The sequence below is a fragment of the Psittacula echo genome (genome assembly GCF_963264785.1).
Source record: "Psittacula echo genome assembly, chromosome: Z".
In the NCBI taxonomy this organism is placed as follows: domain Eukaryota; kingdom Metazoa; phylum Chordata; class Aves; order Psittaciformes; family Psittacidae; genus Psittacula; species Psittacula echo.
In genome coordinates, this window is record NC_137742.1 from 51,199,694 (window position 1) to 51,217,294 (window position 17,601).

General features: G+C 39.7%; 1 protein-coding gene across 1 annotated transcript in view; it reads left to right on the forward strand.

Annotated features, from left to right (window-relative positions):
* Positions 1–17,601, forward strand: part of FBN2 (fibrillin 2) — a gene marked incomplete at its 3' end in the record, with an annotated part of 165,248 nt that overhangs the window by 28,168 nt on the left and 119,479 nt on the right. The window contains exons 4-5 of the mRNA XM_080637931.1: positions 3,491–3,688; positions 16,364–16,489. Of these exons, the coding sequence (XP_080494057.1) occupies positions 3,491–3,688; positions 16,364–16,489 (324 nt within the window). The remainder of the gene's footprint in view (positions 1–3,490; positions 3,689–16,363; positions 16,490–17,601) is intronic.

Here is a 17,601-nt window from a genome sequence, read left to right on the forward strand (position 1 = left end):
ATATTGGACCATACCCTACACTAGAACTCTTAAATTTCTGGTCCTTCTGGCAGGCTCCCTGTCAAATCACCTTTTTTAAATTACAGATGGAATTAGAATAGACTTTAAACTTTTTAAAAGGAATTAACTAAAAAGATCCTAAAAACTAAGATAGCTGGATAGTCCAATTTGTGAATGCAGAATGCACTTCTGTGAAAGAATAGAAATGCCGTAGTATAGTTAAGTTTAGAATTCTTACTATTTCCATGGGTTTTTTTTATGTTGATGCCAAGAAAAAAGTACTTCTTATTAACTTCAATTATATTAACAATTTAGATTGCTGATAAAGGTTGTCATTCTTCAAGTCAATGAATATAATTTGCTGAGATTAAAAGAATGCATAACATGTATTTGTTGAAAATCACTTTCTGTCACCAAAACATTTATCCTTTCTAAGCAGAAATGATTTATAACATATGTTCTAACACGTGGTCTTTCTGGCAAAATTATTCCAGCAGCAATTCTGGGAAAGGAGCAAATGAAGAAACACCTAACAACCAGACTAAAAAAGCAATATGGAAAATAGGATTGATTCATAAACTCAGGATTTTTAAAGTCAGATGAAGCATTATAATAATGCAGTCTGATTGACGGTATAAAATAGACCATAGAATTGCATGTGGTAATTTCAGAATCAAATCCACAGCTTCAGCTGAAACTGCAACGAATCTTCAGAATTTCTCTCTTTAAAACAGTGTTGTAGTTTAAGCCCAGGGCTACCTCTCACTCACTCCCTTTCTCCCTACCCTGCTCCCGAAGGGATCGGAGGAGAATCAAAAGAATGTAAATCCCACAGATGAAGGTACAATGCAAAACTACAACTACCACCACCAATAATAATAAAGGAAATAGCAAGGAGAGAGAATATAAAACTAAAAGGGGGAAAGGAAAATAATACAATAAACACAAGTGATGCACAATACAAATTGCTCACCACCTGCTGACCAGTACCCAGTTTGACCCGAGCAGTGATTTGAGCCTTCCAGGTACCTCCCCCCAGTTTATATACTGGTCATGATGTGCTGTGGTATGGAATACCCCTTTGGCTAGTTTCGGTCAGGTGTCCTGTCTCTGCTTCCTCCCATCTTCCAGTGCCCCTCCTCACTGGCAGAGCATGAAAGACTGAAAAGTCCTTGATCGGGGTAAGCATTACTTAGCAACAACTAAAACCATCGGTGTTATCAGCGTTGTTCTCAGGCTAAAGTCAAAACCACAGCACTGCACCAGCTACTGAGAAGGAGAAAAATGACTGCTACTGCTGAACCCAGGACACACAGATATTTCCTATTTCTGTTACATTCCCAATACTTGGTTCATTTATGTTGCAAGGGGAACAATATTGGAAATGATTTTGCAATGACCATAAACTAAACCACAAATTTCACCTCCACATGAGAAATATCTTCTTTATGTTGAGGATGGCAGAGCACTGGAACAGGCTGCCTGGGGCGGTCCTGAAGTCTCTCTTGAGACTCTTAAAACCTGCCTGCATGCATTCCTGTATAACCAGCTCTGGGTGATCCTGCGTTGGCAGGGGGGTTGGACTAGATATCTACAGACTTCCTTTTCAATTCTAGTGATTCTGTGATTCAGAATGGCATCTAGTTTTATCATGTTTGCTTCCTGTAAGTAAAATTACACTGTGACTAGAGACCTTTATGTAAGCAGCTGTGCTCTACTATTAGCCTGAATATGCCTGTCTTCATTTCAAATTGTAAAATCTTAAGTTTTCCTCTTAGAATAGAGCACCATCCACTACTCAGAGTCTTTCCCTTTGTACTTCATTTTGGATAAACAATGGATAAAGAATTTTAAAATGTCAGTCATCAGGATCCATAATTTATTTTAAAAATTCACCTCTCTCTGATTTGGTATGGGCCTTGGATATAATTAAACTGAGACCATTGTAAAGCTGCTTTTCGTCCAATATGTTGGATGAAAGATCACTGAAGCCTGTTTCTAATGAACAGGATTTTGTTTTTGCAATGTACATACTTTACTAAAAGTATTATCTTTGTGGATTTGTAGACACAGGCAAAGCTCAAATATATGACTCTGAAGATTATTTTGTAATGAAAGTCAAGAAAGATTAAAATACATAGTCATTACCAAGTATTTACAAAGTCTCCTTTTATTGTTAGGCATCTTTGCTGTGGATACTTACGCGCTTGCTCAACTTTATTTGAAGTGAACAGCTCAGTTGAAATTAATTGCCAATAAATAACTATGTGCAAAAGTCTTTCCCAGACTAGTACCTGAATAAACCTTATCAAAGATAGGGAGCAGAACAGTTATTTCTATTTGAGCTACCTGTTACTTTAAGAGCTTTTTTTTTTTAATCCTTTCCAAACATGTCAAAGCTGTTACTTTTATTCTTCAGGGTGAAAGTATCAGATTCTAGAAGGCATCAATTGTCCCATCTGTAGCTTGGTTGTGAGACCAACTGCACACTAAAGAAAGTGTATGGAAGACTGTGTGTGACCCACATACCATTATTGAAGTCTGTTTTGAGTAGCTAAAAAAGATAGGACAGGATTGTAAGGAAAGCAGCCATACCCCTTCTTTCTTGTTATGTCTTCTTTCATGTGTCTGAGTCTGAGTTGAAGCTTTGCATATTCTTCTTCCCCTGCCTCTAAAAGTTTACATAATGATATGAAATTTGGCTTAGAACAACCATCTGTTTCTCATTTTTTTCCTAGAGAATTTCAATTAATTGTTGTTCCCAGTTTATGCGGCCTCATAAAGTCAAAAAATCTTTCTCTTTGTGCAAGTTGAACCTGAATGAGTTAACTACAGGAATCTGACTAGGAGTATATTTTCATGTAGTTTGTGTGCTATATTCAATGTACTCAATATAGTTTGAATAGGTTGTTTTATCTCATGTTATACTTCTGAAGATAAATGGTGGTTTACCAATTAGTTGTATATGGCTAACACTATTTCGCACTAACCATTCCAGCAGGAATGTTGACTCTGTGACAGTCGCTGGGATGGACTTTGATTGATGTGAAAAAATATGTGCCTGCTGTGGTTTGTAGTTCCCTCCAATGAATTGCCATGAAGTAACTTATGAACAAGTAAACCAGATCCAGTCCTTATTTCCTTAATCTGATCTGCTCTTTTAATTGTGTGCTTGTTTGTTTATTTGTTTGTAAAATTCTTTCAGTTATTATGGATTTTGCTGAATACATTGTCAGTGCACAGGTCAGTTTTGGGTCCAGCTGCCTTTCATTACTTGCATCTATCAGAAAGAAATAATTGAGAGATAAGACAACCTTATGAAAATAATTATCTTCAGTGGAAGGTGTAATGCTGTTTCTGTAGGCAATAATAGATTTCCAGGTCCTCTTGGAATTTTCTTAATATAGCTATCTACTGGATTAAAAATTGATTCCTTCTATAGATACTAGTACACTTTCTTGTATAATAGTGGTCTTTCCTTTTTTTCCAGATTACAGAACAGGCCCATGTTTCATGCAAGTTAACAACCAGATGTGTCAGGGCCAGCTGACTGGAATTGTTTGCACAAAACCACTCTGTTGTGCAACCATTGGGCGTGCATGGGGTCACCCCTGTGAAATGTGCCCTGCTCAGCCTCAGCCGTGCCGTCGTGGCTTCATCCCTAATATTCGCACTGGAGCATGTCAAGGTAAGTCTATGGGTTTACATTACACATGACTGTTGTGTTGTTGATAATAAGTCTTGAGAACCTGCAGTCCACTTAAAATCACTGTTTTCCTTGCATGTGTTTTGTGTCTCACTTCTGATAAAGTTCAGATATGCTTTGCTGCCTCCAGGTTTTAGCTAGTGTACATACAGAAAAAAACTCAAATGCCTGGATAAAATGAATGCCAATCAGGAGCCACAAATACAGAGCATAGAAAGGCTGAAATATTTGTTGAGTACAGCCATCAAATACTGCAGTAGAGCAGCAACCAGGCAACTGGCTTATGTCGCTCTAACTAATGTGTATTTCATTCATTCTACTGAAAAAAAAAATCACTATTTCTTGCTACTGACGTGGTTACTTTGTGGTTTGGAGTTGTTATATAGACCTTTTTTTAATTTTGTCATTTAGATAAAACCCATAGTGAACCATCTGGATGCTGTGTTTGGCTTATTTGTACAAGGCTAGTAAAATGCATGAGTAAGGAAGTACTTCAGTCTTCTATATTTGTATTCATAAAATGTTTGAGAAATGGAAAAGCCTTTTTGTCTTATCCAGTATCTGCTTCTGTGATGTTAAGAAACTTGCTGCTCTTTCTTTTTGTTGTTACTGTGATCCACCTATTTTGAAAGATAGGTATCTATTCTGCTGTAGCTGCTTGGCTAAATTTTAGAACAAACTGTATAAAGAACGCTTTAACAAAGGATACTAGAACTCCCAAAGAAGAATGCACTACTTTTCTGTTACAGGCTGGTGCACATAGTCAGTTTGCACGCTGTGTTGTCTTAGAACCTTCCGAAGGAGCAATGGAAACCAAATAGATACTTCAGTCAGACCTTACTCCACTCTTCACTCTTGAGAGATTAAGGTTCAGAGTCTGAGATACAACAGTCCGTGTTTTCATTAATGAGTATGCACAGTCCACCTTGTTTGAGGAAGAGGGCATCTAGTGCCAATCTGTTTTGTAGTCTCATCTTGGTGATGGCTTACAATTGTGTGTTGACCAGCATGAAAGATGTTCTGGTGCTGCTTGCCAGTTGTTCAGGTTGGACAAGGGTATCTCCAGTAATATAATGTTAGTCCTAATGTTGCTATATGGAATAAATCAGTCCACCCATCCTGTCATACATTTCAGCCATTGAGCCACACTCATTTCATCCCAGGTGTTTCTAGGTTTCCCTGACAGTTCTGCGCCACTTAAGTAGTGCAACATATGAGGCATCCATTTCCTAGGGCAGAATAGAATGGTATGTAGGGTGCAGGCAGCTGGCTGACAGGCAGGTTTCCCAGGTTTCATTTTTCCACCAATCAAATTTGGGATAGGCATATTTGTCACTATACAGCTGTACAATACCTGGGGGTGTCTGTGCCACCACAAAAGTATTCTTTCCCCACACGAATAAAGCTTGATATATAATATGAGACCAGAAGGCCCGTTTCTCTTGAGGTGGGTTGATAAGTTTAAACTCCCCACTTTTTGGTTTTGACCTAAATGAATGTGGCAGGAAACATCTTGTATTTGAAACAAAGAAATTTTAAATGAGTGTGGAAGTCATTGTTTTGCCACTTCTAATTTGAAGCATTCAGTGTCCCACAGAGTACTGATGCATTTTTTTGCATGGATCTGGCATATCACAATCTTGCATTCTACAGGAAACAGAGATGTTAGGTTTTGATGCATTAAAGTAGGATAAATGAAGTCCATTGCTTGGAGTAGTTGAATCCAAGTTGCAAGTATGTGGTAGTCCAGTAGTGGTAGTCCAGCCATCTACCCCTTCTGTGCATCTTTCACTCAAGCACATGGGACCTGAAGCTAGAGGTATGCAACATGCCTGACTGCCTTTTGTGGTATGGAGGGGAACTGCTGTTTTAGAATTGTTTGCTATTGATATGTCAATGCCTGAGCCATAAAGGTTTGAAAGCAAGCTCTCAGCTAATGTTGGAGTGGCAGTACCGGTGGAAAATGTATGATCATTTGTGTCCACTTATTATTCAAATTCCATTACCATTTGCAAGACTACATCACTTTTAAGCCCTCCCTGAGTGGAAGCATCTGTCTGTGCAGCGGTGCTAATGGCAAGCAGGAAAAAGAGTCCAAGCCACTTCATATTGGCATGCTTCAGGTACCTGTGATGCTACTCAAAGTGCAACTGGTTGGCCATATGCTACCAGCTGCAACCCTGCACCATGCCCTTCCAAGAACAGAGCCGTGGGATTTACATTCTTCCAGTTCTCCTCTCCATTCCTCTGAGAGCCGGGGGGGTGGGGGAGGTGTGTGTCTAGAAGGGAGGGAGTGAGCAAGCGGCTGCGTGGTTCTGAGTTACCAGCTGGGCTTAAACCATGTCCCACCACTGAGTATAGAATCTTTTGCCTTTTCCATCTTAGAGCTATGGTATTGAATGCCAAACAGCTGTGCCAAAAATAAAAAAAAACTTCGTGAACCCATACTGACCCTGTTGGTAACTAGGGACAAACTTCTCTCCCTCCAGTAAGACCACATAGTATTCTTGCTGTGCTGGCAGCATGGCCTCGGCAGAATACAATAACCATGTACCGTACAAGTGAACCATATTATGCTGTTCTGAGTTGTGAACTCATCCATTCCATTTGTACAGAACAGAAAAGAAAGCAGACTTGGTAGAGAAAGGCCAGACAGTTACCTGGATCCATTTGCAGGGAATTTGAGAGTCTTGCTGTCAGGAGTCTGAATGCTCCAGATGATATTATGCATGCTGAGAAGGAGGTGTTGTTAAAGCACCTTGGTGGAGTGGTTGAAAGATACTGTTTGCCCAGTGTGCGGGACTTGAAGTAGTCTCTGGGGAGTTGACAGGTTTGGCAAGGGCAGTCCAGGTGGAAAAGCCTAGCCAATCTGTGAATCATATCTGCACCAGTGGAAATTTACTTTGCCCAGGGCTGTCCACAGGTGGCTTCCCAATTGAAAAAAGCTTGTGGAGCTGTAGTGCCTCTTTTAGGTCAGGAACAAAAGCAATTTTAACTCAGCAGTGTCACTACATCTGGAAGATGCAACACCACCCACACTGAGAGGTTGGCCACCCACTCCTTGAACATCAACACATGTGCACGTGGAGATACCCAGGATTGCCATTAAGACAAGAGGTAAAACAAGAAATCTGGGCTCCAGTGTCAATCACACATCTTACAGGGAATCTATTAGGGCCCAGGCCTATAATGACATGTGGAGCCCCCTTGGTGTCCCACTCAAAAAGTTTAAGCTGATATATCTGGGACATCAGGCAGGGTATGGGCACTACCAGTTTTCTGCCAGTGGGGTAGTAGCGTGCTGAATGGTGTCTAGAGCCTCTCTGGTGTCTCTGTAAAATGGATTAGTGGATGAGCAGTCTGCATCCTTGCCACGCTGGCTGGCTTCACAGACAGCTTGGACCATGGCCCTTAAAACTGCTAGTGGGTTCCTTATTCAATAATTCTAGTGACAAACCTAGTCTAAACCTTCCCTCCACCACCAGGTTCTGAAGTCTTTCTGGTCTCTCATCCCACCTGAGGATTTAACCTGAAGTTCCACAGGACCTTGTTTGAGGGTTCTGGCCTCTTTTGGGGGTTTTGGTTGGGTGACATCTTCAGTGCACCCAATAGTTTTAGCCACCTATGTTAGTTGATTTATGAACTTTCCCCAATTGTTTTGCCCATTTTGCATTGCATGGGTAGTACTAATTAAGATTAATTTGAGGCTGAGTCCTAGCCTTTGTTTGAGTGGTCCTTATTTATTGAGGTTCAGGATCAGACACAATGATGAATCTGAAGTTTTTCATCATTATTGCATCACTTTGGATCAACAAACTGTTCAACAGCCAACTGCACTCATCCATTAGCCGATTCCTGAGCAGAGCGAGCATGCATATGTGGTTGTTGTCCTCACTCCAGTTTAGGGACACCCTTTGCCCAATAGGTGGCTTGGGTGGTCAGAGAACACAATGCTCCCCTGTTGCCAGCTCCCCAGCCTCCCTCCTGCGCTTTTTCCTGACTGAAAACTACCCAGTCACCTCCTCTGTCATGAACTCATTTCACCCACTTGATTTTAAGGTCATCAGGCCATTTACCAGACTTTCTCTGTAACTTGGCCAGATCAAAGCAGGGAAAGGCACTGGTCTTAAGTACGCCCCCAGCAGGTATCCCATCAAATTGTGCTGCAGTCTTCCTGGTGGTGTCTGTGCTCGCTGCCCTAGCAGTGCACTGGCTGGGCCCCACAGGTGGGAAGCCTGGACTCCAACCAAAGCACAGCCCTCCCCGCAAAACATTAGATAATTAACAGTGCTGAGTAAGGTTGGTATTTGGGCTGAAATCAGGTGTTGTAAATTAACAGTTCTTTGAGTTCCATTATGGTCTGTATGATGAAATGAAAGAGAGAAACTTCCTTTTGATTTACTAATCCCTAGTGAATATAGGGATAAATAGAGGTTCAAATAATTTTGTGTGACAGATTTTTTTGTTTTGTTTGTTTTGTGATTTCACAAAGTGTCTATGTACTGTTCTGTCTCTGTGTATCCATATCTCACGGCTTCCAAAACCCATATAAGACAGCACAGCTGGGATTTTGCAGGCATTGTAAGAGTAAGCAGATCTCTGTGACAAGAGTTAAGGTCCTTCTTAGCAAAGTGGTAAAGTTTCCTAGAATAATCTGCTCTAATTTTTTATATAGGTGATTTCCTGTAGTGCTGGAGAACTTTAATTCCATTTTTACAAAATAACAAAAGGCATACAGTAGCAGGATTTGTTTGTGTTTATGTATGTGTTAGCAACAATTTCTGATAGGTAATTCAGAAAAAGTGTTTTGACACTGTCTCCCGTGAGATACTGATGTACAGACTGGATGAGCAGATGGTGAGGCTGAATGGCCAGGTCCAGAGGGCCTGCAAGTCAAAGTCTAGTTCTAGAGGATCAGCAAAGCAAAGTCTAGTTGGAGGCCAGTGACTAGCACTGTAGCCCAGGGGTCAATACTGGGTCCAGACCTGTTTTGCATCTTCATTAATAAGATGGATGGTGGGGCAGAGTGTAGTTTCAACAAGCTTGCAGATGACACCAAACTGGGAGGAGTGGCTGATATGCCAGAGGGTTGTGCTGCCATTCAAAAGGTCCTTGACAGGCTGGAGAAATGAGCTGACAGGAACCTCATGAAGGTTCAAGAAGGAGAAATAAGAAGTCCTGCACATGGGGAAGAACAGCCCCAGGTGCCAATATTGCTGGGTGCTGGTAATCTTGAAAGCAATATTGCAGAAAACGACCTGGGGGTCCTGGTGGACACCAAGTTGAACGTGAGCCAGCAGTGTGCCAACTACAGCAAAGAAAGCTAATGGTATCCTGAGCTTTGGACGAAAAAGTATTGCCAGTAGGTCAAGGGTGGTGATCTTTCCCCTCTCGTCAGCACTGGTCAGGCCACACTTAGGAATGATGTGTTGAGTTCTGGGCTCCCCAGAACAAAAGAGAGATTTTGGTATTTGAGTCCAATGAAGGGATATGAAGATGATGGAGGGTCTAGAGGATCTCTCCTTTAAGGAAAGGCTGAGTGAGCTGGGACTCTTCAGCCTGGAGAAGAACGCTTCAAAGGAGAGTGCAAAGAGGACAAAGCCATGCTCTTCCTAAGCAGTGCCCAGTGACAGCACAAGAGGCCATGGGTGCAAAATGAAAGTACACAAGTCCATGGGACCTGATGAAATCCATCTGCTGGTCCTGAAGGAGCTGGTGAATGAAGTTGCTAAGCCACTGTCCATCATATTTGAAAAATCATGGCAGTCAGGTGAAGTTCCCAAACACTGGAAAAAGAGAAATATAACCCCCATTTTCAAGAAGAGGAAAATGGATGACCAGGGGAACTGCAGACCAGTCAGTCTCATCTCCGTGCCTTCCAAAATCTTGGAGCAGATTCTCCTGGAAGGCATGCTAAGGCACATGAAAAACAATGAGGTGGCTGGTGAGAGCCAGCATGGCTTCACTAAGAGGAAATCCTGCCTGACCAATTTGGTGGCCTTCTATGGTGGGGCTACAGAACTGATGGACAGGGGTCCAGCTGTTGACGTCATCTACCTGGACTTGTGCAAAGCGTTCGACACTGTCCCACACGACATCCTTGTCTCTAAATTGGAAGACATCAATCTGATAGACGGACCACTCGGTGGATAAAGAACTGGCTGGATGGCCGCATGCAAAGAATTGTGATCAATGGCTCAGTGTCCAGCTTTAGACCGGTAAGGAGTGGTGTCCCTCAGGGATCGGTGTTGGGACCGGTCTTGTTCAACATCTTTGTCGGTGATATGGACAGTGGGATTGAGTGTGCCCTCAGCAAGTTTGCCAATGACACCAAGCCGTGTGGTTCAGTTGATACGCTGGAGGGAAGGGATGCCATCCAGAGGGACCTTGACACGCTTGTGAGGTGGGCTGATGGCCACCTTATGAAGTTCAACGAAGCTAAGTGCAAGGTCCTACACCTGGGTTGGAGCAATCCTGGGCAGAGCTACAGGTTGGGCAGAGAAGAGATTCAGAGCAGCCCTGTGGAGAAGGACTTGGGGGTGTTGGTCGATGAGAAAATGAACATGAGCCGGCTTTAGTGTGCGCTCGCAGCCCAGAAAGCCAACTGTATCCTGGGCTGCATCAAGAGGAGCATGACCAGCAGGTCGAAGGAGGTGATCCTGCCCCTCTACTCTGCTCTCATGAGACCTCACTTGGAGTATTGTGTGCAGTTCTGGTGTCCTCAACATAAAAAGGACATGGAACTGTTGGAACAACTGCAGAGGAGGGCCACAAGGATGGTCAGGGGACTGGAGCACCTCCCATATGAAGACAGGCTGAGAAAGTTGGGGCTGTTCAGCCTGGAGAAGAGAAGGCTGCGTGAAGACCTCATAGGAGCCTTCCAGTATCTGAAAGGGGCCTACAGGGATGCTGGAGAGGGACTTTTCATTAGAGACTGTAGTGACAGGACAAGGGGTAATGGGTTAAAACTTAAACAGGGGAAGTTTAGATTGGATATAAGGAGGAAGTTCTTTTCTGTGAGGGTGGTGAGGCACTGGGATGGGTTGCCCAAGGAAGTTGTGAATGCTCCATCCCTGGTGGTGTTCAAGGCCAGTTTGGACAGAGGCTTGGGTGACATGGTTTAGTGTGAGGTTTCCTTGCAATGGCAGGGGCGTTGGAACTAGGTGATCTTAAGGTCCTCTCCAACCCTAACTATTCTATGATTCTATGAAGAACAGGAAAATCATCCTCAATGTAAGGAAACATGTGAGGATGGCCAAGCATTGGTACAGCTTGCCTAGAGAAACTGTGGATTGTTCATCCTTGGAAACATTCAAAAACATCAGGATGTGGTACTTGGCAACCTGCTGTAGGTGTCCATGCTGGATCAGGGCAGTTGGATTAGATGACCTCCAGAGGTCCCTTCCAACCTCAACCAGTTTGTAATTCTGTGAAAACCACCCTGATTTAGGCAGCTTCTGATGCTCATGGTGTTATAAAAGATTTCAGGAAGTTCCTTTTTTTACTGCTTCACAAGAAGCTAGTTAATGTCTTCCTTTTCTCGCTGTTATTTTCCTATTCCTTCACTTTCAGTCTTCACTTTGATCCCATACATTGCAGCATGATTCTTAGTGATGCTTTCCCCTGCACTGCATTATAATGCAGTGGCTTAAAATTGCGCAAATATAACAAAGTCAGTTGTTTGGCTAGATTTCTATTTCAGGTCTCCTCTATAAGAGTTCTTGGAAAGAGTCCTTCATAAACATAAGTTGAAAAATAGAGAGAAAATCAAGATGTTGGAAGATTTTTAATTTTTAGAAAATCAAACTTGATGAGATGTATTTTTTTATTTTTCCTTCAGTTTTCATTCACACAGAGGTATGGTTGTCCTGAAACTACAACAAAAGCTATTAACTCAAATTCACTTCTGTGGGACTCCCCACAGCATTATCTTAGAAAAGCATCTGTTTTATTTAGAATACTTAGATTAGTTTTAAGCAAGAATAAATCACATCATTTTTCTTAATTTAAAATATATGCTTTTCTGTTTCTCTGTGCTTACATTGCTTTAAGCATCCAAATTACAGTATGGAGAAATACTTGATTGCACTTTTCCTTATATGTCAGAAGCAGGCCTCTGTCTGCATATAGCAGCTTATGTTTCACTGTTCATCTTGAAGTGATTAGTATATTTTAGACAGTCTTTTCATAACCATATCATAAACAGAAACAGTGTACTGAAGGCATGCACACTGGTTGCAGTCTCCAAGTAAGTCAAACTCCTCTGTATGATGAAGATGTTGGACAGATAAAATGAATTCTTAAACTTTTGCTGCCAAAGTGATGCTGGCATAGCTTCTGGTTCTTCATTTAAATTATGTGAGAGATCAGTAGAGCTCTTTAGCACCCGTGTCCACAATATTGTGTTTTCTTTTTTTGCCAGCTTATTCTGTGTGGTAAATATTTTGAAGTTACACAGTTAACATGGTTGCTGAATTCTGCTGGGAAGCATAGAAGCAATGTGATGGTCTACTTTGTGTGATGGGAAGTTTAAACAGCCATCATTTTTGCTACATTTTTGGCATTTTATTACAACATAGGAAAATCTGATTTTATTTATGTCTTCAGGAATTAGCACTGGATGATAGTAAGGCACAAACAGATGAAGGAAAGATTTTCCATGTTGAAAAGGAGAGATGAAGAATTTCTTTGTTCCACAGAATCATTGCCTTTCAACAGCTGAGACAGTTTCTTTTAAGTTCTGAGTACTGATAATTTCTCCCAGCCTAAGTTTTGTGATGTTTGCAGGTTTGTAGCATGTTGTCTACTCTCTCCTGAATTATCAGACCACCCTACTGGAGGAAGGGACTGGATGTATCACTCGACACTGCAGAGACAGTTTATCTTTCCAAACTCTGTATTATGGTACATAGGCTGTAGAAATAAGCTGCAGGATTTCTCTACAGCTACATATGAACATTTTAGAAAAAAGTGGTATAGCAGTGTTGTTCAAAGGGGCTCAGAAAAACCTCCAACAGTCAGCTAAAGTAGAAACTCTGGGAGGGAGCCAAGCTGTATGCTGAAGAGACAAATTTGGACTAAGATTTTTGCTACTACAGTGCAATACTGCAAGGAAATGCAATCAAGACTTAAAAGTTCCGTGCCAAACTCATCCTGTCAGAAAAAGGTGAATGAAGAGTTTAATCCAAATAAAAGGAGTAAAGAATGGGAGATCTGTGAGCTGTGCACAGATAGAGCTGCAATAGCAGGTATGACTGCACAGAGGTGTAACTGTGAAGAGGAAATAAAAGAGTCAAGATAGAGCTCTGGGAGGGGGGATGTGCTACAAAAATTTTAAAAAGAGGGGAGTATTAGCAATTCAGGAAACAGTTGTTCTCTTAAGTGTGATAACTCCTATCTGAAAGGCCAAATGAGACTGGTATTAAATATTTTCTCTGCGGGTTTTGGAAATGGATACGATGATCCGGGTAATGTTTTTTTAGTGCTTTTCTTTCTGTCTTTTTTTTTTTTCCTCAGATTTACAGAGACTTTTGTTAAATGAACACAAACGCCCTTGGTATTCAGTAAAACTGTAATTTTCTCACATATTGATTAGACCAGAATCAGGCAGTCCATAGTTTGAATGCTTGGCATTTTTTAAGTGAATGCTTACATCAGCAGATAGCCTAGTTCAGAAGTTGATATGAGTATGTCAAAATCAGTACAACTTGCAAGCCATACTATCAGAATATAGGTTATAAATTCAATATGCATTTCATATCAAAGAGGATGACAATATTTGACTTCTGAGTATGAAGTTTCTCCTACTTTTCACAGGATGCCCATGTTGCAATCTTAGTGTATCATAAATGGCTCTTTAGCACATTTTTGAGATTAATTATATTCTGAGTAATGTGCTTGTGTAGAACATTATGGTGGTGGAGCTATTTCATTTTTGCCATGAATAGCTTTCTAAAAATTAAAGAAGCAAAACCAGTCAAAGTTAATCCTTTAAATTAATGTTTTGTTTTGGTTTATTTTTGGGGGGGTTTAGTGAGGTTTTATTTTTTTGGGGGGGGGGGGGTGGGTTTTGATTTTTTTTTTTTGTTTCTTCTCCCTCCTCCCCCCAGCAACATCTGTTCAATAATTTCTTGAACAGGAATTGTGGCTATTCAATTTGAGAGAAAATTTCTACCTGGGTAATTGTTATTACTAGCATTGTAAATGAAAAGTGCATTCTCCAATATTTGTGTATAAAATCTGAGAGAATTTATTTTTCCTGAGCTTTTTGGTTCTACAGAGTCCGCTCATCAGAAAGGGAAGCTGAATTTGGCTGTGTTTTCAAAGTTACATATTTAAAGTTAGCTATGCAAATCCCACAGGCATTTTGCAGAGAAAACTGCAAAAGTGAAGAACCTTTTTTCACTTGCCAAATATTATCAAACCTTTGAACACATGGAAACTTTCTACCGAATCTATAGCATATTGAATCTTTATATACAAAATTATATCTAAAGAATTATTAATCTGATTTTCTGTTTAGGGAAAAAAGCTTATTGTGTTAATGTGGTTGGGGTTTAAAAACGTAAGTAAATGAATAATTAATAATGCTAAAACTCCTCTGTGGCTTAGCCTGTCAAAGGTACAACAAAGTAAATAAAATATCCTTCATTTCAAATTTCTTATATTTTCAGAAAGAATATTCTTGTATCTTAAAATGGCATTTAGGAAGCAATTCATACAATATGCCCTTTTAAGAAAATACTTTTGTCCTTTCTCAGTTCCAAAACAGTAATGGTATATTACAACGAACTTAGTTTTTCATCAAAAGGTGATACTTACAAAAAAACCCCAAACATTAGGCTTGTACTGTTTATATATGTTTTTCAGCTAACGTTGAAGTTGAATATACTTGCTGTCTTTACAGTTTAATACGACTCACAACAGTTGACATATAAGCCCTCACAAATTAAGATTGATGTTATCAGAGAAAAGCAAGGTAGTGCATGTGATTGAAAGATCTGTAGGATCTCACCTTGCATAGTGATACCATTTGTGCTTTCTTCACTGGACGAGCACTGTGTTTGGGATCAGCTTTTCAGACTTCAGCAGAGCTCGCATTTATTTGTCCTTTTAAAAACACAGGATTGGAATTGAAAGAAATTAGAAATTATCAATAGATCTTAAACTTTATTTGCTTTGAAACTTCAGTGTTACTTTTTTGTTTCTGGGAAGTACTCATTTCCTGCTGCTGCTGCTACTGCTGCTACTGCCATTTACTGTTTATTTGACATCTGTGACTTACAGAACTGTGAAAGATATGCAGTAGTTATTTTTAACCATGATCTGCTGACACAGTTGGCTTAATTTAAATAAGTATTAATAACTGACACAAGGCACAGGCATACTGAATGTAATGAATGCAGTTTGAGGCCTAAGGGTCAAAAGCCAAATGCCATATTAGTCTTATTGAGAAGGGAGCTACTGAGTGGACTGGGTGTGAATAAATGATACAACCCATTTTCTGTCTAAGGTTGCTAAATCATGTTCAACTTTCTCAAAATACTTCAGAGATGAAAAGTTTGTTTTCCAGACCAACTAGGTTGTACCAAGCACTATTTATTTATTAAAAAAAAAAAAAAATGCTTGCAAAAAGTTTATGCTTCTGAGTCCTCAATCCATTTCCAATCTGTTGGACACAATATTGTGCTAGTTAAAACAGCACAGATTCACGACCTAAATGCAAACTTCTCCAGGAAAATGTACTTAAACCCAAGTCCAGTGGTTAAAATAAGTGAAAAAAAAAATATAAACCTGCGCCTTCTTCCTGGACTGTGAGCAATTATACCTGCTTAAATGAAAAAATAGGTGGATGGACAAGGTTTTATCTGTAGCACAAACATTAGGAGTAACAAAACCAAAAACTGATAAGCCACAAACTCAAGTGGAATTTCAGTGTCTTGTGGGGACCTTGAGATAATGAACACCCTCCCTTTTTTCTACTATTAATATGATTGTCGTATGCCATCTGTATCTTGCGGTTCTCTACATTGAGTGGCAAAGAGCTGGTTGTGGGAAAAGTAGGCATAAAGAAAATGACATAAAGAAAATGAACATGAATGTTAAAAGAAGAGAGGTGATTTCTTCTGCATGTTAAATACAGTTTATCAGCTGCTTCATTTAATACTGCATGCAAGCTAAGAGAAAATTTTCCATTTCTGGAAATGGAAAATAGGGTAATGGTTAGTATTATGTGTTTATTTGGCACTAATGAAAAATCTCAGGAAAAAGTACCTATCTTAAATAGGTATTTTAATCATAATAGAGAAAGGAATGAAGTAAAATTGTGGATTTTATTTTAATAGGCAGTATATTGCTTTAACTCTATAATTGAATTCCACACTTAATTATAATCCAGGAACAGGAAATGGTATTAAATTGATATCTTCATGTAGTACATTTCAAGCTTACGTGGAATTAAACACAACACACATGGAGGTTTGGGTCACATTACTGCTGTTATTGCTGTATCTTATATTAGTGGCTGAAGCAGAGGAATATGCTGGGGTTTTCTTTAGTTATTTTTAACAATAATTTCAGAGCTTTGTGTCTATCCGCAAAATTCAGGATGAAATTTTGTATCTCATGCCAAGTAATCATTCTTTTTTGTCTTTGTAGATGTTGATGAATGCCAGGCTATCCCTGGAGTCTGCCAAGGAGGAAACTGCATTAATGCAGTAGGTTCATATGAATGCAAATGTCCTGCTGGTCACAAGCAGAATGAGGCAACTCAGAAGTGTGAAGGTAAGTGATGCTGTGATAGAATATACCTAAAAAGTAGTTAAGTAAAGCATTAAAATGGAATGGAACTTAAGAAATAAAAGGTTCTGAATAGTTTCAGGGTCTGTTTCTACTTTGGTCTCATTTTGCATTAGATGTTTTTTTTCTGTCTGACTTATGTGGGTAAAGACAGCGTTTATCCTGTTTCAAAATTTAGTACTATTGATAAAGAGTGCATCTGTTAAGAGCATATAACTGCAAATAAGTTACTAAGATTTTGTTTGTTTTCTCAAAAATATCCAAAATACTCCAATACAGATGTAGGTATTTTCAGCCTACTGACAAGAGCATGAAAAGCAACTGTGGCAGTTTTAGCAATGTGTGTAAGAAATTACTTCTCTTATACTTGGTGTTGAAGAGCCTGGGTAAGTAAAAAAACGTAGGAAATGTCCTTCTTTTTTAGATAAAAACCCATGTTTTATAGCATAGACCATGTTTAATAAGCATAGTTTAATAAACATAGACCATGTTTATTCAGTAAACGTGTTGATACAATTAAAAGCAACGATTCCGTATAAAGTGATGTGATAGAAAAATGGTGACATTTTGTGGGTTTGATGAAGACTTCACTGCTTTGAATGAAATTGCCATGCCTTCAAAAGAAATCAGAACTCTCCACCTTCATCCCAACAAGTAGGTACCTTCACATTCAAGGTGCACAGATAAGAGGGCTGCTTGTTCAAGGCTTTGGCTTATGGTTAGGCAGCAATTTAAGTATGTTACCAAATTACATTATACTCAGTATTCAATTACAAACAAAAGCATGGTTTGTGATCAATTTTGGAAGCTGTCTCAGAGTTTTCCTTAGTTTTGCTTACAATACAGAATTCACAGAAAAATTAAGTAATACAATCAGTTTGAAAATCAGACTTTATAAGTGAGAATGTTGCATTTTCACTTGGTTTTGTTGCAAGTAATACTGAAGAGTAAATAAAAACAATATCCCAGTCTTTTTTTCTCTGGTCCTGACCTCCACCTCCTTATGTTTTTTTTGTTTTGTCTTTTTTTTTTTTATGTTGAATAGTTTTAATTTCTGCTCAATACACAATGGTATTCCAGTCAGGAGTTTTTCTAGA